Source organism: Neolamprologus multifasciatus, chromosome 4 (genome assembly GCF_963576455.1).
Source record: "Neolamprologus multifasciatus chromosome 4, fNeoMul1.2, whole genome shotgun sequence".
Classification (NCBI taxonomy): domain Eukaryota; kingdom Metazoa; phylum Chordata; class Actinopteri; order Cichliformes; family Cichlidae; genus Neolamprologus; species Neolamprologus multifasciatus.
The window spans coordinates 12,629,939-12,654,206 of record NC_140442.1 but is presented as its reverse complement, the minus strand read 5'-3'; the positions used below and the strand labels follow the sequence as shown (position 1 = coordinate 12,654,206).

General features: G+C 39.9%; 3 protein-coding genes across 5 annotated transcripts; 2 read left to right on the top strand and 1 right to left on the bottom strand.

Moving 5' to 3' along the window:
* Nucleotides 1-2,480: 2,480 nt before the first annotated feature.
* On the top strand, nucleotides 2,481-8,705 carry ndel1b (nudE neurodevelopment protein 1-like 1b). The gene is made up of 9 exons (XM_085157486.1): nucleotides 2,481-2,654; nucleotides 4,848-4,944; nucleotides 6,547-6,700; nucleotides 7,237-7,385; nucleotides 7,481-7,617; nucleotides 7,727-7,894; nucleotides 7,977-8,068; nucleotides 8,212-8,357; nucleotides 8,493-8,705. The coding sequence occupies exons 2-9, from the start codon at nucleotides 4,859-4,861 to the stop codon at nucleotides 8,581-8,583; spliced, it is 1,023 nt and encodes a 340-aa protein (XP_085013612.1). The 5' UTR covers nucleotides 2,481-2,654; nucleotides 4,848-4,858; the 3' UTR covers nucleotides 8,584-8,705.
* Nucleotides 8,706-10,445: 1,740 nt separating this feature from the next.
* On the bottom strand, nucleotides 10,446-17,825 carry LOC146519956 (medium-chain acyl-CoA ligase ACSF2, mitochondrial-like). Of its 3 annotated transcripts, none has more exons than XM_085157484.1 (16): nucleotides 17,403-17,825; nucleotides 15,053-15,248; nucleotides 14,422-14,550; nucleotides 13,793-13,846; nucleotides 13,512-13,630; nucleotides 13,196-13,358; nucleotides 12,985-13,080; nucleotides 12,754-12,905; nucleotides 12,570-12,658; nucleotides 12,407-12,483; nucleotides 12,208-12,315; nucleotides 11,971-12,122; nucleotides 11,745-11,886; nucleotides 11,460-11,570; nucleotides 11,304-11,372; nucleotides 10,446-11,204 (listed from the first exon to the last, which is right to left on the bottom strand). In XM_085157484.1, the coding sequence occupies exons 1-16, from the start codon at nucleotides 17,522-17,524 to the stop codon at nucleotides 11,154-11,156; spliced, it is 1,830 nt and encodes a 609-aa protein (XP_085013610.1). In that variant the 5' UTR covers nucleotides 17,525-17,825; the 3' UTR covers nucleotides 10,446-11,153. The 3 variants fall into 3 exon arrangements, with proteins under 3 accessions (XP_085013610.1, XP_085013609.1, XP_085013611.1); XM_085157483.1 differs by lacking the exon at nucleotides 17,403-17,825 and adding an exon at nucleotides 16,174-17,396; XM_085157485.1 differs by lacking the exons at nucleotides 10,446-11,204; nucleotides 11,304-11,372; nucleotides 17,403-17,825 and adding an exon at nucleotides 16,174-17,396 and having other exon boundaries at nucleotides 11,745-11,842.
* Nucleotides 17,826-19,999: 2,174 nt separating this feature from the next.
* atp5pd (ATP synthase peripheral stalk subunit d) lies at nucleotides 20,000-24,268 on the top strand. Its single transcript, XM_085157487.1, has 6 exons — nucleotides 20,000-20,109; nucleotides 21,375-21,513; nucleotides 21,812-21,908; nucleotides 22,637-22,708; nucleotides 22,933-22,995; nucleotides 24,003-24,268. The coding sequence occupies exons 2-6, from the start codon at nucleotides 21,392-21,394 to the stop codon at nucleotides 24,132-24,134; spliced, it is 486 nt and encodes a 161-aa protein (XP_085013613.1). The 5' UTR covers nucleotides 20,000-20,109; nucleotides 21,375-21,391; the 3' UTR covers nucleotides 24,135-24,268.

Below are 24,268 nucleotides of genomic sequence, written 5' to 3'. Positions count from 1 at the left end.
AGATAAAAAGCGCCCCCAACGAGCTGCCATCAGAAAAACTGACAGTATATGAATGTAATTATTTTAATTAGATATCTATACAATTTGATACTTGTTTTTACACGTTTTTAAAGACTGGAAAGCAACTGATCAACTTTTGTTTGGAGTTTTGCAGGCCAGGCCATTTTTTCTTTTTAAATGAATCACTGTAGCCAACGGTGATATATGACAAATACAATGTTTCCTTATACCTAAGCATTACTGCATTTTGTATGTTGCTTGTTTGTAGGTTATAGTTGGCACTCTTGCGATGAATATCAGTCTTAAATTCTAGCGACCTCTAGTGTTCATGCCCGACTAGGGTCATGAATGGTCTGTTATCTCCCGGAGAAAACCAACGACCGTAGAAAACCGATATTTTCTCAGATTTATTTTTGGGGGTTATATTTTGGGGGTTTAACAAAAACATTTTTAAAAAGCTCACAGATAAGTGGCATAAACTTGTGGACTTTCAGTTGTGCTTTCATAGGTTTTACACCTTTTCCTACTAATTGATTATTCATACCATATTAAAGCAATTAAGTAATAGATGACAATGGCAGAAAAGCTCTTGTTTTTTATCTATGTTTTTAACAAGTGTTCTACAATTTAAAACAAAATCTGTGAATGAACAAATATGTTATGTTTTAAAGAACAGTTTTACACATTGTTTTCTTACAGTCTTACATTTTGGGCACTATTTTTTAAAGTGTTCATATGTGCTGTATTTGAGTGTAGGAATAAATTATTTATGTTGTCATTGGGATTGGGTAACTTGTCATGAGGGAATTCCCCACTGGGGTAGAGGGGAAAGCTGCATGGTAAAAGAGGACAGGAATCTGTAGCAGCAGGGACTACTTAGTGTGGCAATCTTTAACGATTGGACACACTAGTACATAAATATTAAATAAATTACATACTATAAAAATTATAGGCACATCTATAGAGTCTGAAAATTAGGCATAGTCTATTCTAAGACAATTTCCAGAACTGCATTTATCCCTGCTGGAACTTTTCCATTCCTTTGGCACAAATGTGCCACCTCCATGATCGAGATGAGTAAGGCAGGTAGGTAGGTCACAACATAGAGGCAAGTAAGAAATCACCAGGAGCCCTTAACAAGTCCTGTTAGTATTCTGTGTTTAACAAGCAAAGAATGAAATACTAATGGAAATGTTTCAAAGGCAACTCGGACTATAAGATTATGTAAAACATTTAAACCCTCAATTAACTTCATTTACCAGTGTTAGTTAAAAATTCCTTTGTATATATGTAACATCTGTTTATAGCATATTACGTAAGACCACATGTGTTATGACAGGGCACAGTACAAGAGCCCTTAAAATCACGTACAGTGCTTTTTAAGACAATTTTCAAGGTTGCTTTTGTTTTGCATAGTCATTTCCAATTCCTGTTCCCTGACTCTCCCTCACCTACACCTGGAGTGGAGGCAAATCAGAATCCTCCCTGAGGTGGAGAGACGAGCTGCTATGTAAAACAGGTCCTGTTGCCATTGGGAACAGTGACGTGACTGACTGGTTCCCCTCGTTGTGAAGTTTTGGTTTGCGTGTTTGTTTGTTTGTTTTGTTCCAGTTTCAGTTTTCATATGGGGCTTTTTATGAGTATTCTTCAAAGATTTTCAATATTTGTCCACCAGGAGCACAATTCATTTTCCCAAGGGGCCACTTGAGAAATCAGGACCACTGTAGTGGGTCACACCACCTAGGCCTGTCACCTAGACCTATTTCAAAGGTACATCCTATCAAGACGGACATAGATATATGATTTCAAATTAAAAAGGTTTCTTGAACTGTCTTGTCCCAATTTGGTATTCTGTTCTCTTGTATCACCACAGTTCACATAAATGTTATAAATAATAATAATTTGAGATTTAAAAAAAGGCCACATCACTTGGTGTACAAGTGGCCAATCTAAGGTATCACAGTACTAAGCAGTTTTACAACTAAAGCTGATGAAGCATCAAAGATATCTTTATCACATATATTTGTTATCTTATATATTTGTTAGTTCGTTTCAAGATAATCAATGATATTTGTCCATGTACTGTAAGTTTGAGATCGCTTTAAGCTTAGCAGTAATTTATGTAGTTTGTGTGAAAAAGAACATTTTTTTCTTTACATGCTATTTACTTAAGTTTTTTAATTTATTTTTTTTTTAATGTTTGATACCTGCCCTTTTTGTTGTTGTTTTTCTGCTTGAATTAATTGATAGGCATGGGTTTGATAATCATGCCTATTTATTTGACGACATTTCAAGGAATAGAAAAAAAAGTTATTGTTTGGTGGAGGTTCAGTCCCTTCAGGTCACTGTGAAGCTCGAGCGTAGTCCGAAAAAAGGGTGTGGTGTGGTTAAATCGCGAAGATCTTTTTCAAGAGCAGCCCTGCGTGTGATGTAACGTGAAACCACGTCATCACGTACGCCCCTGTCAGGAATTTACGTTGGTTCCGGGAGACGCGTTGGCAATTTCCTAAACAGAGCTCAGTTACCTCATTGGGAAACGTCAGTATCACCCGAGGCCCGGCAAAGAGGAGCTCTGCTTATCGTTGGGTGTTTTACCGGCTGGAAGGTGACTCGCTGCTACGGAAGACAACAGTAGACCGACTTGACATGAGCAGGTAGCCGTTTAAATCTCTTAAATTTGACCTCTAACGCGTTTTTAGTGTTTGACCTGTCCGTGTAACCAGCTGTCGAGGTATTTGTGTGTGTGTGTGTTTTTTTTAGACTTTACTCTCCTAAACGTTACGAAGATTATATGGTTATTTCGGGATAAATATCGAGACGTGTCACCTTAAATGTTTGCTTCATACGCCTTTAAATCCCGCTCGTTCTGTGTGCTGCATTTTTACTTGTAACGCGAGAGCGAGCCGACAGTTTTTGGCGTGAGCCCGAGCCTCTGTGCGGTCATACCTCCCACTATCAGATACCGACACGTTCAAACGTCTAAAAATCATCAGCGTCGTTAAATCACAGCCTGTAGCTGCTGGGCTGAATTAGACCTTTTGATACATTTGAGATCAATACCAGCCGTCATATAATCAATAAGAGGTTCTTGGTCACATGCTTTTTATTGCATTTTAAGCTTTTTTTTTTTTTGTCTCATTAAACATGTTTGTCTGTATGGTGGGCTAATCCATAACATGGAGACCAAAATATGGACCCAGGTCAGGGGTTGTGCCACCACACCCTATAAAGCTATACAAACCAGCAAAACTCCAAGAAGTAATCTGAAGACAAATGTAGGATTTTTCTGTACAGGAGGGGGAAAAGTGACTTTGTCAGCATCAACACAGGACACAGAGACAAGAATGTGGAAAAGGAAGCACTCTCTTTACTTGCCTTCCCTTGTCTGTAATTTCCAGATCTTTGCTGGATTCGGGCCATGTCTGTAGCGGTGTTGTTGCAGTAGACAAACAGATCCAGGGATGAACCAGAGAGCTATCCAAAGGAAATGAAAAATAACAGGAGCTATCCTGTTCTGACTGTCTCTGCTTTTACCTGGTACAGGATATGACTTAGGGTTATTGTCCTGTGTAGGGCTTTGATGGGCTACAAGATTTAGCAGAAAGCACCAGATCGCTTTCAAGCCTCTGTATCCTAGCATTGAGAGAGATGAGTAGTATTTGATCTTTGTCTAGTAAATCAAAAGAAACTTTTTAGGTACTTCCCTAGAGTGTTGTGTCTGGTTTCCTGACATCCAGCATGTTTTGTCAGAGGTAGCTTTGAAAAATTTCCCTTACTTTCTGTTACCCCCTTGTTATTATGGTCTGCAGCGCGCTGACACGTGAGGGTCTTATAGACGGGAAGCTGTTCATGACGGCATCTCTGAGGAATGCTGTAAAGGAAACTGCAGTCAAAGTCATCATCTCTCTGAGTCTAGACTTGGAAGTAACACCCAGGCCCAAGCCAAGCAAGCCCCTAGATTCTCTTTATTTATTTAAAATCAGAGCACATTTGATTTCAGCTCAGGGTTTTCCTGTGTCATGTCCACTTGCTGCTGGTCCTATCTGCAGGAAATCCTTAGAAGCCAGGGCCAGATTATAAATATTCCCGGGGCTACAGCAGTGCTAGTGCTGGTTTTGGCAGCTGTTTCACCAGACCCACACATGACGCTAACAGCAGCTCTTTCCAGATGTGTTTAATGATTCCCTGACAACAGCTGCATAGGTCCATATACATCACAGAGTTGAATTGCTCACCAGAAAAGAGGAATGACTGCCTGTTAAAGTGCTAATTCTGCAAACAGGAAGGAAGATGAAAAACGTACCCACTTGCGAAAAATGTAAGAACTGGACTCACACGTTGATCTTTTTAGCAAATGAACTCGTCATGTTGAGGTTGCATGAGTTGAGCGAGCTAAGAGGTTAAAACGTAATAATATAATGCACATAACACTTAAGCTTTCCCAGGTATATAAAGGCATTGGCACACTGAGCACAAATTATTATCAATTATTTCTGGTATTTGGAAGTAATTGCTTAAAAACTGTATTTAAGTTGGCTTTTTTTTTCTTAGCATTGTTGATTTATGAGTAACTGAGGATAGACGACCTCATCCTACAGGGTTACGCGGTCAGGATGATCTGTGGCTGAGATAGGGCCTTTCTTCTCCAGTGATGAATGAGGAGAATGTTTAATGGTGGCTCTGCTCTGAGATAAGAACGGAATGTGCTCCGCTTGATTTAACATGTCAGAGGATGCAAATGGCAAAACTGCTGTGCTGTCCATTTACTAGTTTAGCTTTTCGTTAAAAATTTTAATCTAACTGAAAAAAATCTGTAAATGTAATACAAATGTGCCTTCAATCCTCAGGTTGCCCTGACATGGACACAGAGATGATTCCCAAATTTTCATCAAAGGATGATGAGGTTGATTACTGGAAGTCCCAAGCCCTCAAATATAAGAAAAGGTAGGTGGCATTTGTGTCTCATCTGACAGCAATGCATGGCTGAATTTATTTATGGTATGAGTTGGTGTGTATGGCTTAATTTCTTCAAAGAACAGGCCTGTTGTGCTCTGAGTTTTTCATTTCAGTTTGATATTAAGCCAAAATTAGGTTACATAACATGTAAAAAGAAAGAAAGCGGAGTTGAAAATCGAATGACAGCGATTCTTCAAATATAGCATAAGATGAAAAACAGCTTTTGGGGACAGTAGATGCTCATCCTTGCATAATAAGCAGCTGCTTTGTTTTGCTGAGTATGTGGTTTGCGCAGTAGTTTTGAAAGATGTGATTACATAATAACTTTGTGCCAAAAGTTTCCATACAGCCTGTGTTTAGCCGTATAAGGCAAATGGCCAGAAAAGATTAATGAAATCAGCACTGACACACTTCATGGTTTACTCAATAGGAAATGACACAGGCCACAGGATAGGCATTAGTGTCACTTAAGAGTGTCATTTGACATTTGTTAAGTCTTCCTTTCCTATTTGTGGACGTACAGTCTATGAGAAGAAGTGTAAAAGTGCACAGCAGGGGTTAAAGTCCTGCTTACTTTGAGACATTCCTGTGGGCACATGGTGGAAAAAAACATCAGTGCATGGAAAGAAAAGCGGCTTCAAGTAGATTTGCCAGTGTGTTGCAGTTTTTAGGGCATGCATTTTCTCAGAATATCCTTCCACTGAAGTGATATTTTTAAACTTTTTATTTTGAGTTTATTTACAAGGCAACCACGACATTGTTTATCATTATCATTAGTAGAACGTTTTTCATTCTGATGTATGGAATACTATTGGCCAATTTAATCTATTACGGTTACATAGTTATGTTACAGGGCCCTGTGTGTGCTGATCAAGCACCATGTGTGATGCTGGTATGTGTGGAACACACAACAACTGATTCATGCATTTCAGTGCTCTGTGGAGCCACTGTGAGGGCATTATCCCAGCACAGAGTCAGCTGACCAGTGTTACCAAGTGTCAGCTCAGCAGGAGAAAAAATAAATTATATTAAGAAGCCTTTTCCTCTCTTTTCTACCTTTACATAAATGCATTTACAAATAATTACTATTTTATGCAATATTTAGTGTGTAAAAACATCCTGTTTCATAACTTTTATCCTCCTCTGTTTTTTTTTTTTCCTGCTTGTGACCTTTAACCTGTTCCACTCTGAAGATGCATGGCAGCATGCCCGTTCTTCTCACCTATTTTTGAACCAGCTACTGTCACAGTTCAGCTGTCTCTTCAGAGCTGTATATTTAGAATGCTTAACTCGACAATGCTGAGCTGAACCCTTATTTCCTCTTTGACAGAGGCCAGACTACAAATACGAACCTGTAACTGGCTTTCATACAGGTTTATTTCTGGCCATTAGTGGGGTAGAAAGCTGCTAGAACATGCTTGGCTTGGCTCAGCTTGCAGGACAAAGGTCTGTCAGTTTTCTAGAGCTTATAGGCACGGTCATTCAGCCGGTTAGCTGTGCAGAACTGAATGGGGGATGACGAACAGGAAAGCTTTTATCACAATGACCGTTTATGGTTTTACCCACTCTCTCTGTATTTTTGCCATTTAGTTGCCATGAAGCCCAAGAGGAGTTGCAGGAGTTCCAGGAGGGGAGCAGAGAACTGGAAGCTGAGTTGGAGGCACAACTTGGTCAAGCTGAACAACGTCTTCGAGACCTACAGAGTGAAAACGAGAGGCTAAAGAATGAGGTTTCCAACCTCAAGGTAACAGGCCTTTTTGATCTTCATTAAGCGTTTACCTTTGGCTAGGACACTAATAAAGTCATTTGTGATTACCTAAGAGGTTATCTGATCTTTGTTGGACCCTGCACACAAGGTCCAATGCCTCATTTGTATGGTAGGTGTTAATCTGGGTTTTCTTAGGTAATCCTCCAGCACTCCTTAATAGGATGTCAGGATAAAGAAGAAGAAAATAGAAAACTGCAAGGCAAGCCTAGTTCTTATCACAGTAGACATGAACACGGTTTTCAGTGTGCTTGTTTGGTTATGCACATTGGTGACTGTACTGTACAACTGCACCAGAGAGCTCATAAATTATGCCTTCCTTTAACAACTGTCGGACAACAATGTTCTTTGAAACCTTGTGATCGTCCTGAGATTTGTTTTGACTGATGCTGATCTTTGTAGTGGATAAAATGTTATTTTTAAACTAGATTCCTCATCAAGTAGCGTCTTTGTTGTCCTTGTTTCTCTTTATAGACTCACTATTCTCTTATCTGCACATTTTCCATGTCTTCCAGGAAAAGCTGGAGCAGCAATATGCCCAGAGTTATAAACAGATCTCTTTGCTAGAGGACGACCTGGGACAGACTCGCAGCATCAAGGATCAACTCCATAAATATGTCAGAGAGCTTGAACAGGCCAACGATGACCTCGAGAGAGCAAAGAGGTGAGAATGACGTGCAATGTGCAAATTCTGTTTGTATTCTAGCATTTACCTCAAACATGTCAGCACTCATAAAATACTTGTCACTGTTTGTGTAGGGCTACAATAGTGTCTCTTGAAGACTTTGAGACCCGTTTGAACCAGGCAATCGAAAGGAATGCCTTTCTGGAGAGTGAGCTGGATGAGAAAGAGTCTCTCCTTGTATCTGTGCAGCGGTTGAAAGATGAAGCACGAGGTAAAGATAAAGCCCACATAAATGCATTCTTCCCCTTTCTGGGCCGTGCATCATTTGTGCAAGAATCTGTGTTTCTTAACTTTCTCTCTTTTTTGTTTTCCTTCTTTAGACCTGAGGCAGGAGCTGGCAGTGCGCGAAAGGACCACAGACAGGATGTCAGCACCCAGCTCACCCACTTTAGACATAGACAAGATTGATTCAGCTGTACAAGCCTCTTTATCCCTCCCAGCAACACCTGTAGGAAAGAATATAGAGCACTCTTTTATCAGCCCCAAAGGTTAGAATTATTCCTACTCCATTTTCCTCTTGTTTTAGTAAAAGTTGTAATATGAGTGTTAACTCTGGCTTATATGTTTTAGCACTGACCAACGGCTGCGGTAGCTCATCTCTAACTCCCTCTGCAAGAATCTCAGCTCTTAACATTGTTGGCGACCTTCTGAGAAAAGTCGGGGTAGGTGTTACTCACTTTTCTGTTTTGGCTTTACATTTTAACAGCTCTGCACATGTTGCACTGAGGAGCAAGTCTTTTCAGCGACGCTAAAAGGAAATATAATTATGATGATGCTAATTTGAGATTTCCTGTTTTGTCATTAGGCTTTGGAGTCTAAACTTGCTGCCTGTAGGAACTTTGCCAAAGACCAGGCAGCAAGAAAAAACTACTCCACAGACAAAAGCATGCTTCTCAACAGCAATGCCACCAATTTCTCTCACTCACTACATACTACCTACTTCGACAAAACGTAAGTCTTTTAGCATGTGCTTTTCTCCTTTCCCTGTCTGTTTGTCCTTCTGTTATTTAGTTTGATGTTAAAATCGGACGCCCCGGCTGTGTGTATATCTTTGCTGATGTTGAGTATGTCTTTTTACATCTGCAGCACTGTTAATGGATTGGACCCCAGCACCTTGACTTCCATGACACCATCTAGAGCCCTGTCTCCACCGGGCATGCTGCCTTTGAGTGTGTGATTGAGGGGCTCCTCAAGCCACAGAAAGCTCTAAAGAAACTCTTATCTCCTCAACACAGTCTGGGAACACAGGAACTGCACGTGTGTGTGTGTGTGTGTGTGTGTGTGTGTGTGTGTGTGTGTGTGTGTGTGTGTGTGTGTGTGTGTGTGTGTGTGTGTGTGTGTGTGTGTGTGTGTACACAGAGCTGGAGTGATGTGTGAATTTTTTAGCTCGGTGTGTGCAAGAGAGGCTTGTGTCTGTTTTGCAGCTCTAAGTGCATCTGTGAGTAGGTGCAGTCATTTGCACCAGTCAGCCAAAAAAGCATTGAAAGCACTTTCCTATATTGTGTATATACCCATCGGGGCATGGACCCGGTGGGCTTCTAGAGGGGCTGTGGTGTCTGGGGAGCACGGGAAGCAGATGCTTCTGGTGCCTCCCACACAGATGTTCAGTAAGTTTGGGAGCTGGGGACTCTGGAGATCAATGCCTTATACTCTTTCTCAGGCAGTTTAGGAGCTGTTTTGGAGTGTGGCTGGGTGTGTTCTCCTCCAGCAGGAAGGGCACTACCATCAGGGAGTGATATGCCATGGGGTTAAGCTTAGTACCTGGGGCTTTGCAGCAGAACAGTGCTTCGTAACCAGGTGATCATCATTTTTCACATCAGCTTTTAGTGGTTTTAATGTTGTGGCTGACTGGTGTGTGTTCCTACTACATTCTCTTCTTGCTTGTGCCTAAAGCTGTACTGCACTGTGCTTGAATGAATGTCACTGCAATGTTTTGACCTTAAGATGTCAACTTTGAACTGGCACGGTTACCTAGGTGATTCCACAGTTCGTATGAAGACTCATCCTTGACAACTGGTCTATGAGAGACCACAGCTTCCTTTGAACTTTCCTTCCTTTTCTGTTTCATTGCATTGCACAGTTAAACTAATTTCTGTTTAGATTGTTCTATATTTAGAAAAGGGATATGTTCACATTAACTAATTTATCTCACAGTATACTTTAAAGTGAAATTTCCCTATGTGATTTTATTTTATTCTTATACTTTTTTTCTTGCATGTGTTTAAATTGAAGAATGACCGAAATGAATGTTGACTGTTTAAAGCCATGTAGCCGTGCTGCAGTTGTTCCTCTTGTTACTGGCTGATGTCTGGAGTGCTTGTGGAAATATCAGCTTGTTCTCCCCTCTGGGTTAAACCTGAATTTACAGGTTTCTGCTGCTGTCGAGTGTATTCCTCTGCGGACGTCCACTGACGTTTTTTCAAGAGAACAGTATTGCCTTTTTATAATATTTAATGTATTGATTTTTTTTTTGTGTCGTTCCAGGCTTATTACCTCATTGTGACATGTTAGGAGTTAGCAGCTATTAATTATTGATGGGTGTCATTTTTGGCTCATACAAATCAAACTGCTTAAAACTGACTCAAGGATTTTTTTTAATTTATTTATTTTTTTCCCTCAGTTTTATCTGGAGTTATGGTGCATTAATAACAACAACTATAATGTTATTTTGACAATACTTACATTTTTACATATTTGGCTCTGCATCCCCTCACTTACATATCTTTAATTCCTCAGCGTCACCATTTTGCACCCTAAAGGCTCACACAAAGACTTGTATTCATTGTTAGTTGATCATTTGATGCCACTTGGGGCACAATAGGAGCCTGTTACTTAAATTGGTTCTACAGTTGGTGTATAGCTTGTATAGATGACAATTTTGCCTACCACTTTCTGGATATTGACATTTGGCAATAAGGTCCTATTTATTTCAGATTCTGTATGGCATGTGTTCAGATAATGGGTTTTACTATTGTACAGTGGTTAAGCCCATTGTATTATAATATCAAATTGTTTAAATAAAGATTGATATGATGGATGTGTTATGTTTTCTGTTTTTTTTGAAATGTACACAGTAGTAGTGAATCAAGATATAGAGAGGTTTCGTTTACTAATCAGAAGGTTGATGGTTTGATCTCTGGCTCTTTCAGCTTTTGTGTTGAAGTATCCTTAAGCAAGATATTGAACCCAGCGCATCCATCAGGAGTGAGAATGTTACAAGGTTACAAATTGTTCGACATAGAAAATGAGCAATAATTTGAACATCTGTGTAAATGAGACTAGTAATAAGAAAAAACGTTGAGTGCACAAACTGAATAGAAAAGCACCATTACTACCATCCATTCAACAGTGTCCCAGGTTAGAAGGGTGGTAGTGGTTTAAAGAAGGAGCTTCATGATTACACAGCACAAAGAGTGCTTACTTTTACTTTTCCAAAGCATCGTTTTCCCAAAGGTGTTTTGTTTTGTTTTGTTCTTTTTGTCACACTGCACAATGGTACAATTTTTCTTTTAATTCAGTGAAATATTGGTGTTGTCATAGATCTTTTAAAAAAAAAAAAACAACAGTTCAGCAACTTAAGTTTCATAGTTTGGTTAAGAAAGTTTTATGGTTGGTTTAAAAAACAACAACAACAACAATGTAATAATTTTTTATTTATATAGCACCCCACAACTACAATTTAAAAAGAACATGGAAATGTTCCAATTTCCACTGCATTTCAGGTGCTCTCCAACCGTGGACACAAAATTAAAGGCCCAACTTCTTCTCTGTTGTTTCCTTTAATATGTTCTTCTTGATCTAGAAAAACATTTAATTTCATATTAATTATGCATTATATAAGTATATAAATACATGCATGCTGGAAACAGATGGTATGTTGGTGTGAACGTTTCCTACCTTTCCAGAGACCGTGAGAGGGTAGCTGTCCACAAATAACACATAGTGTGGGATCTTGAAGTGAGACATCTAAAGGCAAGAGGGGGCAAGCGACAGTCATGATTCAATTTAAAGTGGTTACAGGTGCAAGCAGTCTTATGTTTTATCTCTTCCTACCTGGCCTTTGCAGAAAGCTCTTATCTCTTCTGCACTTGAACTCTGACCCTCCTTCAGCTTGATGCAAGCACAAACTTGCTCGCCCAGCCGCTCATCTTTCACTCCAACCACCTGAAAGCACGGGAAGGAAGAGTTGCAGTTTATACCGAACACTACAGCTGATTAATGTGTATTCTCAGAGGCTGCTTATTGCTTACAACAACCAAAATAGTATATTTAAGCTCTATACCCACACAGAGACACTACTTAGTACTGATATGCTGCCCCCGAGTGGTTTAATCTTACCTGCACTTCCTTTACTTTGGGATGCTTGTAGAGAAATTGTTCTATCTCAGCTGGATAGATGTTCTCTCCTCCTCGAATGATCATATCCTTTATGCGTCCTTCAATGGAGCAGTATCCCAGACTGTTCAGACTGGCTGTGTCACTGTACAGACAACAACTACACTTCCCACACTGCCCTCTACTCAACAGTTCTGTATCTAGGGACATATGTGAAACTCCACCTTACCCAGTCCTGTACCAGCGGTCTTGGGAGATCACCTCTCTGGTTTTCTCTGGCTCATCCCAGTACCCATGCATCACACAGCTGCCTCTGATCAGCAGCTCACCTGAGGCCCCAAGAGGGACAATCTCCCCAGTAGTGGGGTCCACCACTTTAGCCTAAGGTTAAGGCATGCAAAAATACCACGTGTCACTGTGTTAGACGGATGTGTAGATGAAGGTTTGTGTGGGAAAGAAATTATACCTCAGTGTGACCCAGGATGCATCCTACGGTGTTCATCTTCAGCTCATCGTTGTCCTCTGGAAACCCAAGAAATGTAATAGGACTATTTTCAGTTGTTCCATAGCATAACTGGGGGGAAAAATGATTTGCATATGTTGCTATGTGCTGGTACGTGCTTTTCCTGTAAGTTTTAGTGTTATCTGAAGAGGTATCATCTCACTGTTATCTCCTTCATATTCATGTCTGTTGTCAGTCTTCTCACAATCTCTTGAGGGCACGGAGAACCTCCCATGACCCCTAAAAATGCAGTAGCAAATATGAAGGGTAGACATGACACCAAATTTAACCCATTAAATTTGGCGTCGTGTCTTTTGGTATTTCACCAGCTTCAACTGAAGACAAATTATATTTTTGTAAATCTTGGCTTAGCAGATCAGTGAACATGGTGGGGGTACCGTACACAAAATTGCACCTGGAGTAAAAGAAAAAACATGGATGGTAATCTGTGAAAGTGCTTATTCTTGTACAGCTGGACACTTATGATAGTGAAGATGAGTGGTGCTGTACTTTTCACTTTGAATGGCCTCTAAATTGGCACAGCTGTTGTAGGCTGCGGAAGGAAAAACTAGCGTGATGCCGTGAACTGCCATGCTCATTCCTCCAAGCACGGAGCCAAAGCAGTGGTAGAATGGAACAGGCACACACACTCGCACCCGAGGCTGATGGTGAATAGAGATAAGGAAGTAATTCACTATTATTTGTGCTTTCTTCTTGTTAGTAACACGTACATGAACTTACTCTCCATCCATAACCGACGCGGAGGCCCAGGAAGTAGGCATTATTTACAATGTTGTGGTGGGAAAGCACAGCTCCTTTTGGGTTCCCAGTCGTACCCTTATACAAATCAATGACCAGAATGATTATTAGATCATTTTCAATGCTCTAATTGTTGTTACAGGTCAATATGATACATGTGTGCCCTGGAAAAAGTTGAAACACTGAATGTTACTGATGTAAACTGAATGTTGATGGGGTCATCAAAGGAAAGCTTGCTCTGCAGATCCATCAGCTCTTTGTGGTGCCGACTCTCCCCTGCTTGCATCACATCATCTACGTGGAGCATCCCTGGCTGTCTGGTGTCGGTCACAATCACCATTTCCAAGTATGGCAACCTAAAAAAAAAAAAAAAAAAAAACATGACCATATCTTTGTCTCAAATCCTAAATAGCTTCAACGCTATCTTTTTTTTTTTTTAGAGTGATAAGTTAAAAAGATTTCATAGTCCCTTAATATCAGCAGAGGAGGGATATTTGAATCTGACTAACCTGGAGCTTTTAAATTTGCCTCCTGGTGTTGTGCCAATCTCTGGGCAAATCTCCCTCAGCATCTCACAAAATCTCTGGGTTTTAAAGCTGGTTGGACATACCACTGCCTTACACTGGACCTAGATGCAACAAATCTGTTTTAATACATTCAAATTCCTTTACGCTTGAATAATCCAGTAAATTATCAGTAACCAATGGAAGTGCAGCATAGAAATTGTAAGCAGGCTAAACATTTCTATTCAATTTCAGGCTATTGTCCCAATAGGGCCAACTGACTGTACCTTTAGTATAGTGAACTCCACTTCCTTTACCTGATAGGATGGGTTCAAGGGCACCTGCAAAGATAACAGTTCAAAGATAAAAGTTCGATCCATGCAAAGCTTCACTGTCTTTTTTCAAAAGACTACAGAAATCATACCATATCATTCAATTCAATTTTATTTAAAGAGCACCAAATCGCAATAACAGTTGCCTCAAGATGCTTTATATTGTAAGGTAGACCCTACAATAATACATACAGAGAAAAACCCAACAATCATACGACCTCCTATGAGCGAGCAGGTTGGCGACAGTAGGAAGGAAAAACTCCCTCACATGAGAGAAGGAAGACAGGATAGAAGACATGCTGTGGAAGAGAGCCAGAGATTAATAACAAGTATGATCTAATGCAGAGAGGTCTGTTAACACATAGTGAGTGAGAAAGGTGTCTGATCATGCACATTATATTATAGGTGATGATGACAGATTATTTTTGAGCTGGTGAGCATAAAATTGTGAGATTACATAACAGCTCCTCTATGCATCTGCCAGGTTCAATGTCCTTGTCACTTACATTTGACTGTGTTTGACAACACAAGCTACGGTGCTGTAAAAGCTGTATCAAGGGCATGTACACAGCTCCTGTACTAACCAGTATAATTCCAGCCTTGGCTGAAGCAAACTGGAAAAGGATCCACTGATATGCGTTTGGCCCCCAGACTCCCAGTCGATCGCCTCGCTTCAGCCCCAGAGCAAGGAGGCCTGCAGCAGCCTTGTCAACCTGCACAAAAAGAAAATGGCAAAAAAATAAATAAATACACACAACACTTTCAAAAGTTAAAAATTATTAACAGGGTTCTGTGGTAAAAAGCAGCAAACTTAAAAAAGCTTCTTCTGTCTTTTCTTTTTGTTTTTAAGTCTCTTTCTGATGTCAGTAAGATGGGCTTTTTAACACAGCTATTTTTTAATGTCTTCAAAAGACAAACTACAGATGGTGCACAGAGAGTCACTATCAAACCAGGTTAATACTTTCCAGGAACCACATTTTATGTCCATGTTTTTCTTAAAATTATGTAATCGGGTTTAACAATCAACCAGATTCTTATGCTAAGTGACCACTGAGAGTAAAGGTCCTACATCTTGGATCTTAATGGGAAAAGCCCATATTAATATGATTAAAACGTCAGATCGTCAACCACTAAAACAATAACTAAATACATATAAATAACGTGTAAGGGTCAAATGCATGAAAAAGCAAAAGCTAAATGGATGAAATCACGTACGTCTTGTTGAAACTGTGCAAACGTTTTTCGGATGCCATCCTGCACAAAGATCACAGCTTCCCGTTCAGGCCAGCGTTGGGCAGTTGCATCCAGACTCTGGCTCACAGTCAGGGGTAGTAGTGAGAAAGAGGAGGTGCCGTGGACATAGCTGATGGTCAGTGATGGGTTTTGAGGAGGATTGTCCACGTGAAGAGCCCTGATATAGAACACAGGGTTCGGAGATCAAATGGTACGACCTGTGAGTTTTTTAGTGATATTATTGCCGATAATACCCAGCTGGAATCCACAGGTCGTAATTGTCATTAATGAGGAGATTGTTGTAAAGGCTCACCTTTTAGCACATTCACTTCACCAGATGCACCTTGTTTCTTTTCCTCACCTTTCATTGGGGGTGGTGCTTGGCCTTAATTGCGCTCACCTGTCACTCGTTATATAAGGACTGCACTCACCTACCCCTCACTCTTTCTTCACTCCCACATGGGGCGGCAGCTGAGGTGAGTTTCTCTTTGAGTCTCCTGAGTTCATGTATTATTTTGAGTTACTAAAATATACTTTGTCCTTTTTAGAGATCGCAGTCCATGTGTCTTTCCTTCCTTTACCCATTATTCAATAAAATGACAAAACCTGTAAATGAGTAAAATTAATAAACCTGTAGTGAGGATACTGTACTTTGATAGACCTAGCGATTGTCCTAGTGTACTATTAAAGGTTGTGAAAGTGCGCCTGCGTAATGGCAAAAGAACCCTGGAAACATATGCAATACTTGATGATGGCTCCCAACGTACCATGCTTCTGACATCTGCAGCTCAGCATCTCCACCTAACTGGGAAAGCTGAAAAATTATCACTAAGAACTGTCCAAGAAGTTGAAACTATTCAAGGTTCTTCTGTAAGTTTCCAGATTTCTCCCATCGCACATCCAGAGAAAAATTACACAATTAATAATGCCTTCGCTAAAAGTCATTTAGCACTTTCAGACCACACCTACCCCATATCCTCTCTTCAACGGAGATACAAGCATCTTCAAGGTATCCCATTAACCTTTATTAACAAAGCAGCTCCACTATTCAATTCAATTTAATTTCAATTCAACTACTGCTCATAGGCTCTGATCATACCCACCTTATTACGCCTATTGCACCAGTTAGACATGGACCATTTGGATCTCCTGCAGCAGTAAAAACCCGCTTAGGATGGACACCCCAATGTCCAATCACAGACTTCCAACCCCAGAGCAGTTCCACGCATGCCCAATGTTTGTTCACATCTTCCAGTTCAGGGTTAGGAGAACCGCTCCTGCACATCCTTGTGTCCGCTGATGGCTCTGAATTCATTGAGCCACCTCATACTCTACCATCAGCAGTACCTATGTCGTCACCGGCAGTGCCACTATCACCAGTTCCACCACCTGTGGCTGCCATTCCGCCAGTGGTCAGAGCGCTGCCTGCTCCTGCATCACCTGGTCCTGCCTCTGCCAAGCCCCGCACACTGCCCGATGGTCTGCAGGTCTGGGCCTGCCGCTGCATCCCACGTGGTTGGCATGTGGACGGCATGTGGACCTGCTTTGCCGCCACCGCTGGATACATGGTCGGCCCCCTGAACTGTCTGGCCCCTGAACCTATATTGGACCTGTAGCATGTCTGATTCCTCTGCCCCCGCTTCGTGAAAAAGAGCATCTCTAATCCTTTGAACATATTTCTCAGTAGAAATATGGGGGCGGCTGTTGTAAAGGCTCACCTTTCAGCACATTCACTTCACCAGATGCACCTTGTTTCTTTTCCTCACCTTTTATTGGGTGTGGTGCTTGGCCTTAATTGCACTTACCTGTCACTCGTTATATAAGGACTGCGCTCACCTACCCCTCACTCTTTCTTCACTCCCACATGGGGCAGCAGCTGAGGTGAGTTTCTCTTTGAGTCTCCTGAGTTCATGTATCATTTTGAGTTACTTAAATCATACTTTGTCCTTTTTAGAGATAACAGTCCATGTGTCTTTCCTGCCTTTACCCATTATTCAATAAAATGACAAAACCTGTAAATTGACTGCTTATTCTCATTCTAATCGGATGAGCCCATGATGATGACTACTTAAACCCTGAACCTTCCTTTCTCCAAAACAGATTGTTTAAATATTTACCTTTAAGTCAAATAAATAAATAAATGATTTAAACATGCACCAGTGCACAGTAATCAAGCTCAGTCTCACTGTTAAAGGCTAAGAACAATCGGGGCATAAAATGACTAATGCAAGTAAAATGATCGTTTTGAAGAGCCAATGCAATAAAAACCTAAAAAATGAATCTTTATGCTGCTCAGTATTGCACATGTGCTAAAAATTAGTCACAAACTTACCGGCACCACTGCAGTAAAGCTGCGGAGCATGATTTCCACGTATGGCTGTGTTTGAGTCCATTCACACATCTGAGACTGTGGGCACAGGATCCGAGCAGCAAGGATGAAATCTGTGTCTGCATTGGACTAAGCTGCTGACTGACAGCTGGATCGAAGTAGAGTGAAACTACATCTGGGTTGCAAAATGCTGGGTCTTGTAAAAAAAATATTGCTGACTGCTGGTTTACTCTGGTTGGATTTTTTTACTTCATGTGTAATCTTTGTTTTCTTTATCACTAATGTTTAAACCTTCAGCATTGTGTGTGGACTTCACTAGTGCCTACTATGCCTGGTGTATTATTGGCTAGTTATGTCACCCGCCTGTTAGTACATTTTATTTGTATTTTGTGCTTTATATTTGTATTTATTATTGCTCTTAACTCATTCTGTGAAGCACTTTGGCATATGTGTGTGTGTGTTGTTGGTTTTTTTTTTTTTTTTTTTTTTTTTAAATGTGCTATATAAATAAAATTGTAATCTTTTACTTCCACTCACCCTCACTGGCTGATGTGCATGTATATTCAGGGTTAATCATTTCCAAGTTAATGTCAGTGGTTAATTTCAGTTCATTCAGGATTGCAATCTTTGATTTCATTCATGTCAAATGTTAACTCTGTGCATGATGCACCACAGGCTCATGAAACCAAAGTCAAAGCATATTCACCCAAATTTTGATTGTCGGCTTGTGTTCCCCTTGGAGTATTCCAGGACTACAGTGATCTTCTGATAGTCATCACTTATCACTCAGACTGTCAGAAGAAATGCACAGTTGTCTGATACAACAGAGCAGCCTACACTATACAACGGCGAATCTGGACATTTTTAGGAATGTATGTAGTCAGTATTAAATTCAAAGTTCAACATTTTTCTTTGTAACTCAGCTGTCCTCTTATCATTAACCATGTCAGTCTGTCTTGTCTGTGCAATCATTCACTGCAGTCCAGAGCGGATTAGTATTCAGTTATCCACATGTTCAGATTATGTGAAATGCTACTAAGATTTTTTGGGTTTTTTTTTTATAACCAGCATGAGCACCTCATGAGGTTTTGGCAGTTTTCTGGTGTGGAGCATTCAGTTGTATGCTAACAATCTTACACTCTTCCCCAGCAAATACACCCCAAGGTCAGGCAATGCAATGCTCAGTGACACTGTTTTAAAAAAAAAAAAAAAAAAAAAAAAACACAACTAAAACTAACAAAACAGGAGCTACATCTCAGACTCTACGGGGCTCAGTTCAAATGTTAAAGTCCATGACAAACACATAAGTAAATCTACAACAGAGTGGCTGAAAAAGGAAAAAACATATCAAGTGGTCCAAAGTCCACACCTCAACCCAACTGAAATGCTGTGCTGGGACCATAAGAGCTCACCCCATATTACCAAAGAATAATCTTTGTTAATATGGGGTGAGTAACAAAGATTATTCAGGCTCTAGTTGGAAAATCCAAAAAAACGAGGTTTTGATTGGGAGAGCCTCGCCTCTAAGGTGTGGGGTTTAAGACTGATTTCACTGTGTGATGCATTACTGACATGCATTCTGGTTTGCAGTATGTTGATCCTTTTGATGTTGGTGTGAAGTTTGAGATCATATTCAGCAAAAAGATTTGTTATCCCAGAGGTGTCACCAGTTCATCCTCCCCCAATCTCTACTAAAGCATCGTAATACAAAAAAATGTAACAGTTGTGAAATAAAGTTTCTCATTTTACCAGTATTTCTTCTTGTAGTGTTTTGTTTTCAGGTCTCTGAAAGATTATTAATTATTAGAAAAGCCTCTCATTGGTTTATTTTGGCTTGAAATCAGCTAAAAATTTAACTAATTCTACTTTATTGTAAAAATTACCAGGTTTGTGGTTCATTTCATTCAGCTCTTTAGAGTAAAGCTGGAAAAATTAGTAAAGCACATTCATGCCAAATTACAGCTATTTACTTGCATTTATTATCAGAATAATTAATTTTAGCATTGAATGTTATGTTTAGTTGAATTCTATTTTTTTTTCTTATTTCTGTTTCATTGTACTATTTGTCCTTTGTCCTTCTTCGCGATCGTTACACACACCAAACAGCAGATGGCAATTTTAAGCCATATAGGCGGTTAAACTGTTTGACCGTCTTCCATAAATGATGGAAGTGATACAAGAGTGAATTTTATAACAGGGTCAGAATTAGCAATTGACCTTACATTAGTATCAGACTCATTGGCAGGTATTTGTTCATGGCAGGCTGGTCAATGATTAGAAGGATGAATGGTATGAAAAGGGAGTATGGTTATCCAATCTGGAGGGATGGAGTGGTAACATGTAAGGGAAACATAATACCGGGAAATGTGATTACTGTGGGGAAGAGGAAACTACAGAACATGTCATATTGCATTGTCAGAAATATCAAATCGAGAGGAGACAATTGATCCAAAACCTTAGTAACATAAAAATCAAAATGGATGTTATTGATTTATTGCAAACGGAATCGGGAAGTAAAAGTTATCAGGTTTATATTTTTGTTTGGGTTTTTGGGTTGTTGTTTTTTTTAGCGACGTTCCAGACCACACTTCATACCAGTTGGTGGCGGTAATGCACCTTTCAGTTGTTTGCCAACCGCCAATATATATGTAGAAGAAGAAGAAGAAGACCGTCTTCTGCTTCCTGTCGGCGGTCTGTCCCTGCGGAGTTGGTATGTACATGAAGTTCAGATTTATCAAAACAAACCTTAAAACTAATCGCCAGAGTCTAATCTTGGACAGCTTTTTCAAAGTTGTTCACAAAATGTTAAAAAAATAAAACGACAGCAACGTATAAACTGTGTTTACTGCGTGCTAACCTCGGGATGCTTATGCTGCTAATGTTTAGCTACGTTTTAAGTTCATTAGACTGAAGGCACATTGCGTTAGCTGTAGGATGGGACATTTTAACAAAAACAACAATAATAAATAAAAAACAATCTGTGAAGAAAAACAACCCTTTAATGGCTCTCACTGAGCAATACTTTACCCAGAAAGTTAAAGCAGCATCGTTATTGATTGTAAGGTGATAATCAGTATGAAAATTATCTTCAGACAACGATTACATTATTTTAATTAAAAACAAATAAATAAATATTAAAAAGCCTTCTGTCCGGTCGCGCACCTTTGTGTTTCTGTAACATAAATCACAAGCCGATATGTTATCACAATGTTAGCTGTCATTGTGACAGTCAACCCGGTTAACCTGTGACACACCTACACCTGGAATGCTTTCCAAAAGTACCTCCTGTATCCTAGTCCTAATCTCTTTTCCTAAACTCTTACAAGGAAAAGTGAATAGGAGAATTTCTCAGGACTTAGGAAAAGAGAACAGCCTTACATTTGTCTCTCCTTAACAATGTGACTCCGGTTGTCCGCCGTGTTGAAGATGGACTACAAAACGCCACGCTGCGTTCCAACCCTGTTGTTTTATGGGGTTTTAAATGAGAAAAGCCTGTGAAAAATATCCCTTATTACAAAGGCTGGCATTTTAAAGAAGGAAGAACATTTAGGGTCAGATTTACTAATGTCTGCAGCAGCGCAGAGCCTTCTTTTGATGTTAAAAAGCTGCTGGATTTACTAAATGGCCTCAGTATAACTTTGTCACCTGAAAGTTGGGAACAGAGGTATTTGTAGGAGTTTCACTTTTAGGAGAAGAATGTTTAAATGAGTCAAGCAAATGTAAATATGTTTCTTATGAAAACCAGTATAACTTTTTCATTGGAATATATTTATTTGTTTTCAGATTTAGAAGAATCTATAATCTATTCAGATTTCAGTTTAGTATCTTTCTGATGACTGAAGTGTAGCATTAAAAACAACCAGCACAGGAATCCAAATTTAAAGCTGAAATTGTGACAGCTTCAGTCCCTGCGTTCTGTTTGACCAACACCAGTTAATCTGAAACACCGGTCTCCGCTCTTGTTGTCCTCTTCAGCTCACACATTCCCAAACATGGCTGGGAGACGAGCTGCACTGAAGGCCATTGACTGGGCGGCTTTCGCAGAGAGGGTGCCGCCCAACCAGAGGACCATGTTCAACAACCTGAAGACACGAAGTGATGCCATTGCTGCCAAGTGTGTATTCAGTCTTCAAACCCTGTTCCAGCATTTTACAAAGGTGCATTGCACCCATAAAATAGCCTGATGTGAAGTCACCCGTGTCATACATGTTTGGTATTATTTCTTAGTATTTAGTTAACTGTAATTAACTTTATTTAGACGACCTCTGCATCTGTTATTGGCATTGCATCATGAGTATGCCCAGAATTCACCTGTGAAAGTGTGCAGATTTTGTCAAGAGGGGCTCTTCTGTCATGTCTTGTCTGTTTACATGTCTTGTGATGACAGTAAGTTAGCTGTTGTGTGTTCACAGACTCACCTCTCTACCCGAGAAACCTCCTGCTATTGACTGGAGCTACTACAGATCTGTTGTGGCTAAAGCAGGCATGGTGGATGAGTTTGAAAAGAAGGTAAGCCTGCACTAAATGTACCGATTCAAAAGAAATTGGCACCCACGCAACATGCAAATACACATAGAATGCAATGATTTGTAAATCTTATAAGCTCCTTTTTTTTATTCATAGTAAAACCTAGAAACGTATTTGAAACATCAAATATGAAAAATCTACCACTTTTAATAAAAGTCTGTTGATGGGTGAACCTCTGCCCACCTTTCCTTTTGAGATTCTGCCCTTCTAAGCTGCTTTTTATATAACCAAGCATGCAACTGACCTGTTGCCAATTAACCTAATTAGTTACAAAATTAGATGTTTTATTAGCAACGAATTGCAAATGAAATATAATTTGAATTCTGTTCTTGTTTACATTTTACACAGTGTCCCAACATTTTTAGAATCAGGGTCGTAGTGCCTCTACAATAGCTTTAATGAAGAAATGTAAAATGTTAACATCATATTACATTAACATATATTAATGATATTTTCCAGTTACAGGCTTTTGGCAAAATAACCGTGCTTTTTAATTTGCACTCGTTTTTTCCAGCATTTTTTAAAGTTTCAACCAAAACAGCAGCCAGATTTAATTTAGTTACAGTTTTTCAGAAACATTTGAACCAGTGCTTAAAAATACTGGGAAAAACTTACGCAAAACAGCAGCTGTGCTTTGTGTATTTTGCGTACTTGTGGCCTTTTTTCCAGTTACTTGAATGTATAAATCTTATATTTAATGTGTCCCACAGTTCAGTGCCCTGAAGGTCCCGGAGCCTGTAGACACTCAGACAACAATTATAAATGCTCAGGAGGAGGAAGCGGTGAGTGCCTCTGTTTGAAGATGGTGGATGTAAGAATGTGTGTCCCATGCTGAACATAAAGCTGAGAAGGACAAAATCCAAAGTTTAATTTTGAAAAAATAAAAAAAGTCAAGCACAACATAATCACGGATAATGAACACACAAAAAAAACTTATATATAAGTTGTTTTTTTGTTGTTTTTTTTTACTTGATGAAACATCTTGTAATGTTTACTTGTCTTCCAGAACAAAACAGCCACTGCCTACGTTGAAGCATCCAAGGCTCGTATCGCTCAGTATGAAAAACAGGTGAGCTTTATACTTTTCATTTGTTATTTTTGGACAAGTTAAGTGACATTTAACTTTTTCAACACCATCTTTCCTTAAGCTCAAACAGCAGGCTATTTTCGCTAGCATCTACTTGACTCGGTTTTGCATTAGGTGTACCTGGCAGCAGTTTGTCAGGAGCTGGAGCAGAAACACAGGAAGTGATGATGGGATTTTCACTTGCCTTGCACCTGTTAGATCAGGTTAAAGTATCACAGCCACACCCGAGACAACACGTGACTACTGGAAAAAGTGCACTGGGGCGCACAGCGTTAACATCACAGAATTAATTAGCAGAAAAGGCAGTTTGGAGCTCCACCTGTTTGAGGCGAAGGGCAGGCTTCAGATACTCTGTAATCATTATAGCATTTATCCAAGTTGCAATGGCAGCCTCCACTCCCTCCTCAACACTTATACTCCCAGAAGTACAAGTATACGTATATATACGTATACATTATTAACTCTGACAGCCACAGTTTAATTTCAGGCTGGCACACATTCAGAGACAGAGGAATATTAAATAAATTGGCAGTCCAGAACAACTCTCTCCCAGTCAGTGATAATAATGATAATAATAATAATGTATACTTTATTGATCCCCGTGGGGAAATTACTTGATTTTTCTCTGCATTTGACCCATTCACTCAGTGAAGCAGTGGGAAGCCACTGAGCAGGCGCCCGGGGAGCAGTGTGTAGGGACGGTACCTTGCTCAGGGGTACCTCAGAATAGCCGTTCAGTGGATTCGAACCCCCGACCTTCCAATCATGGGGCAACCACTTTACTCTGTATTTATCAGATTCAGGTGGATATTCAGTAGCACCCAGTCCTTCTGAGTATTGGGTGTTCTTGGAAAACTGGCAGCACATTTTATTCTGAAGGAGAGAAAAATCTGCTGAGACATTTCCACTTAAGGCCTAGTAGGGTTTATTAGAGCCATGTTTTGTTTTTTTTTTTTCTTTTTCCTGATCATCTTTTCTTCCTTTCCCAGCTGGAAAAATTCAAGAACATGATCCCATTTGACCAGATGACGATTGAAGACCTGAATGACACATTCCCAGAAACAAAGCTGGACAAAGAAAAGCATCCTTATTGGCCACACAAGCCCATTGCTGATCTGTAAATTCACCACACTATTTATATTCCGGATGCTGAGGAAAGATCTGTCTATAAGTCTGTACATCAACTTCTCAAGAAATGAAAGCATCGTGTGTTTTATTTCTTTGTAATTTGGCGTAATTAAATCCTGAAATCGTG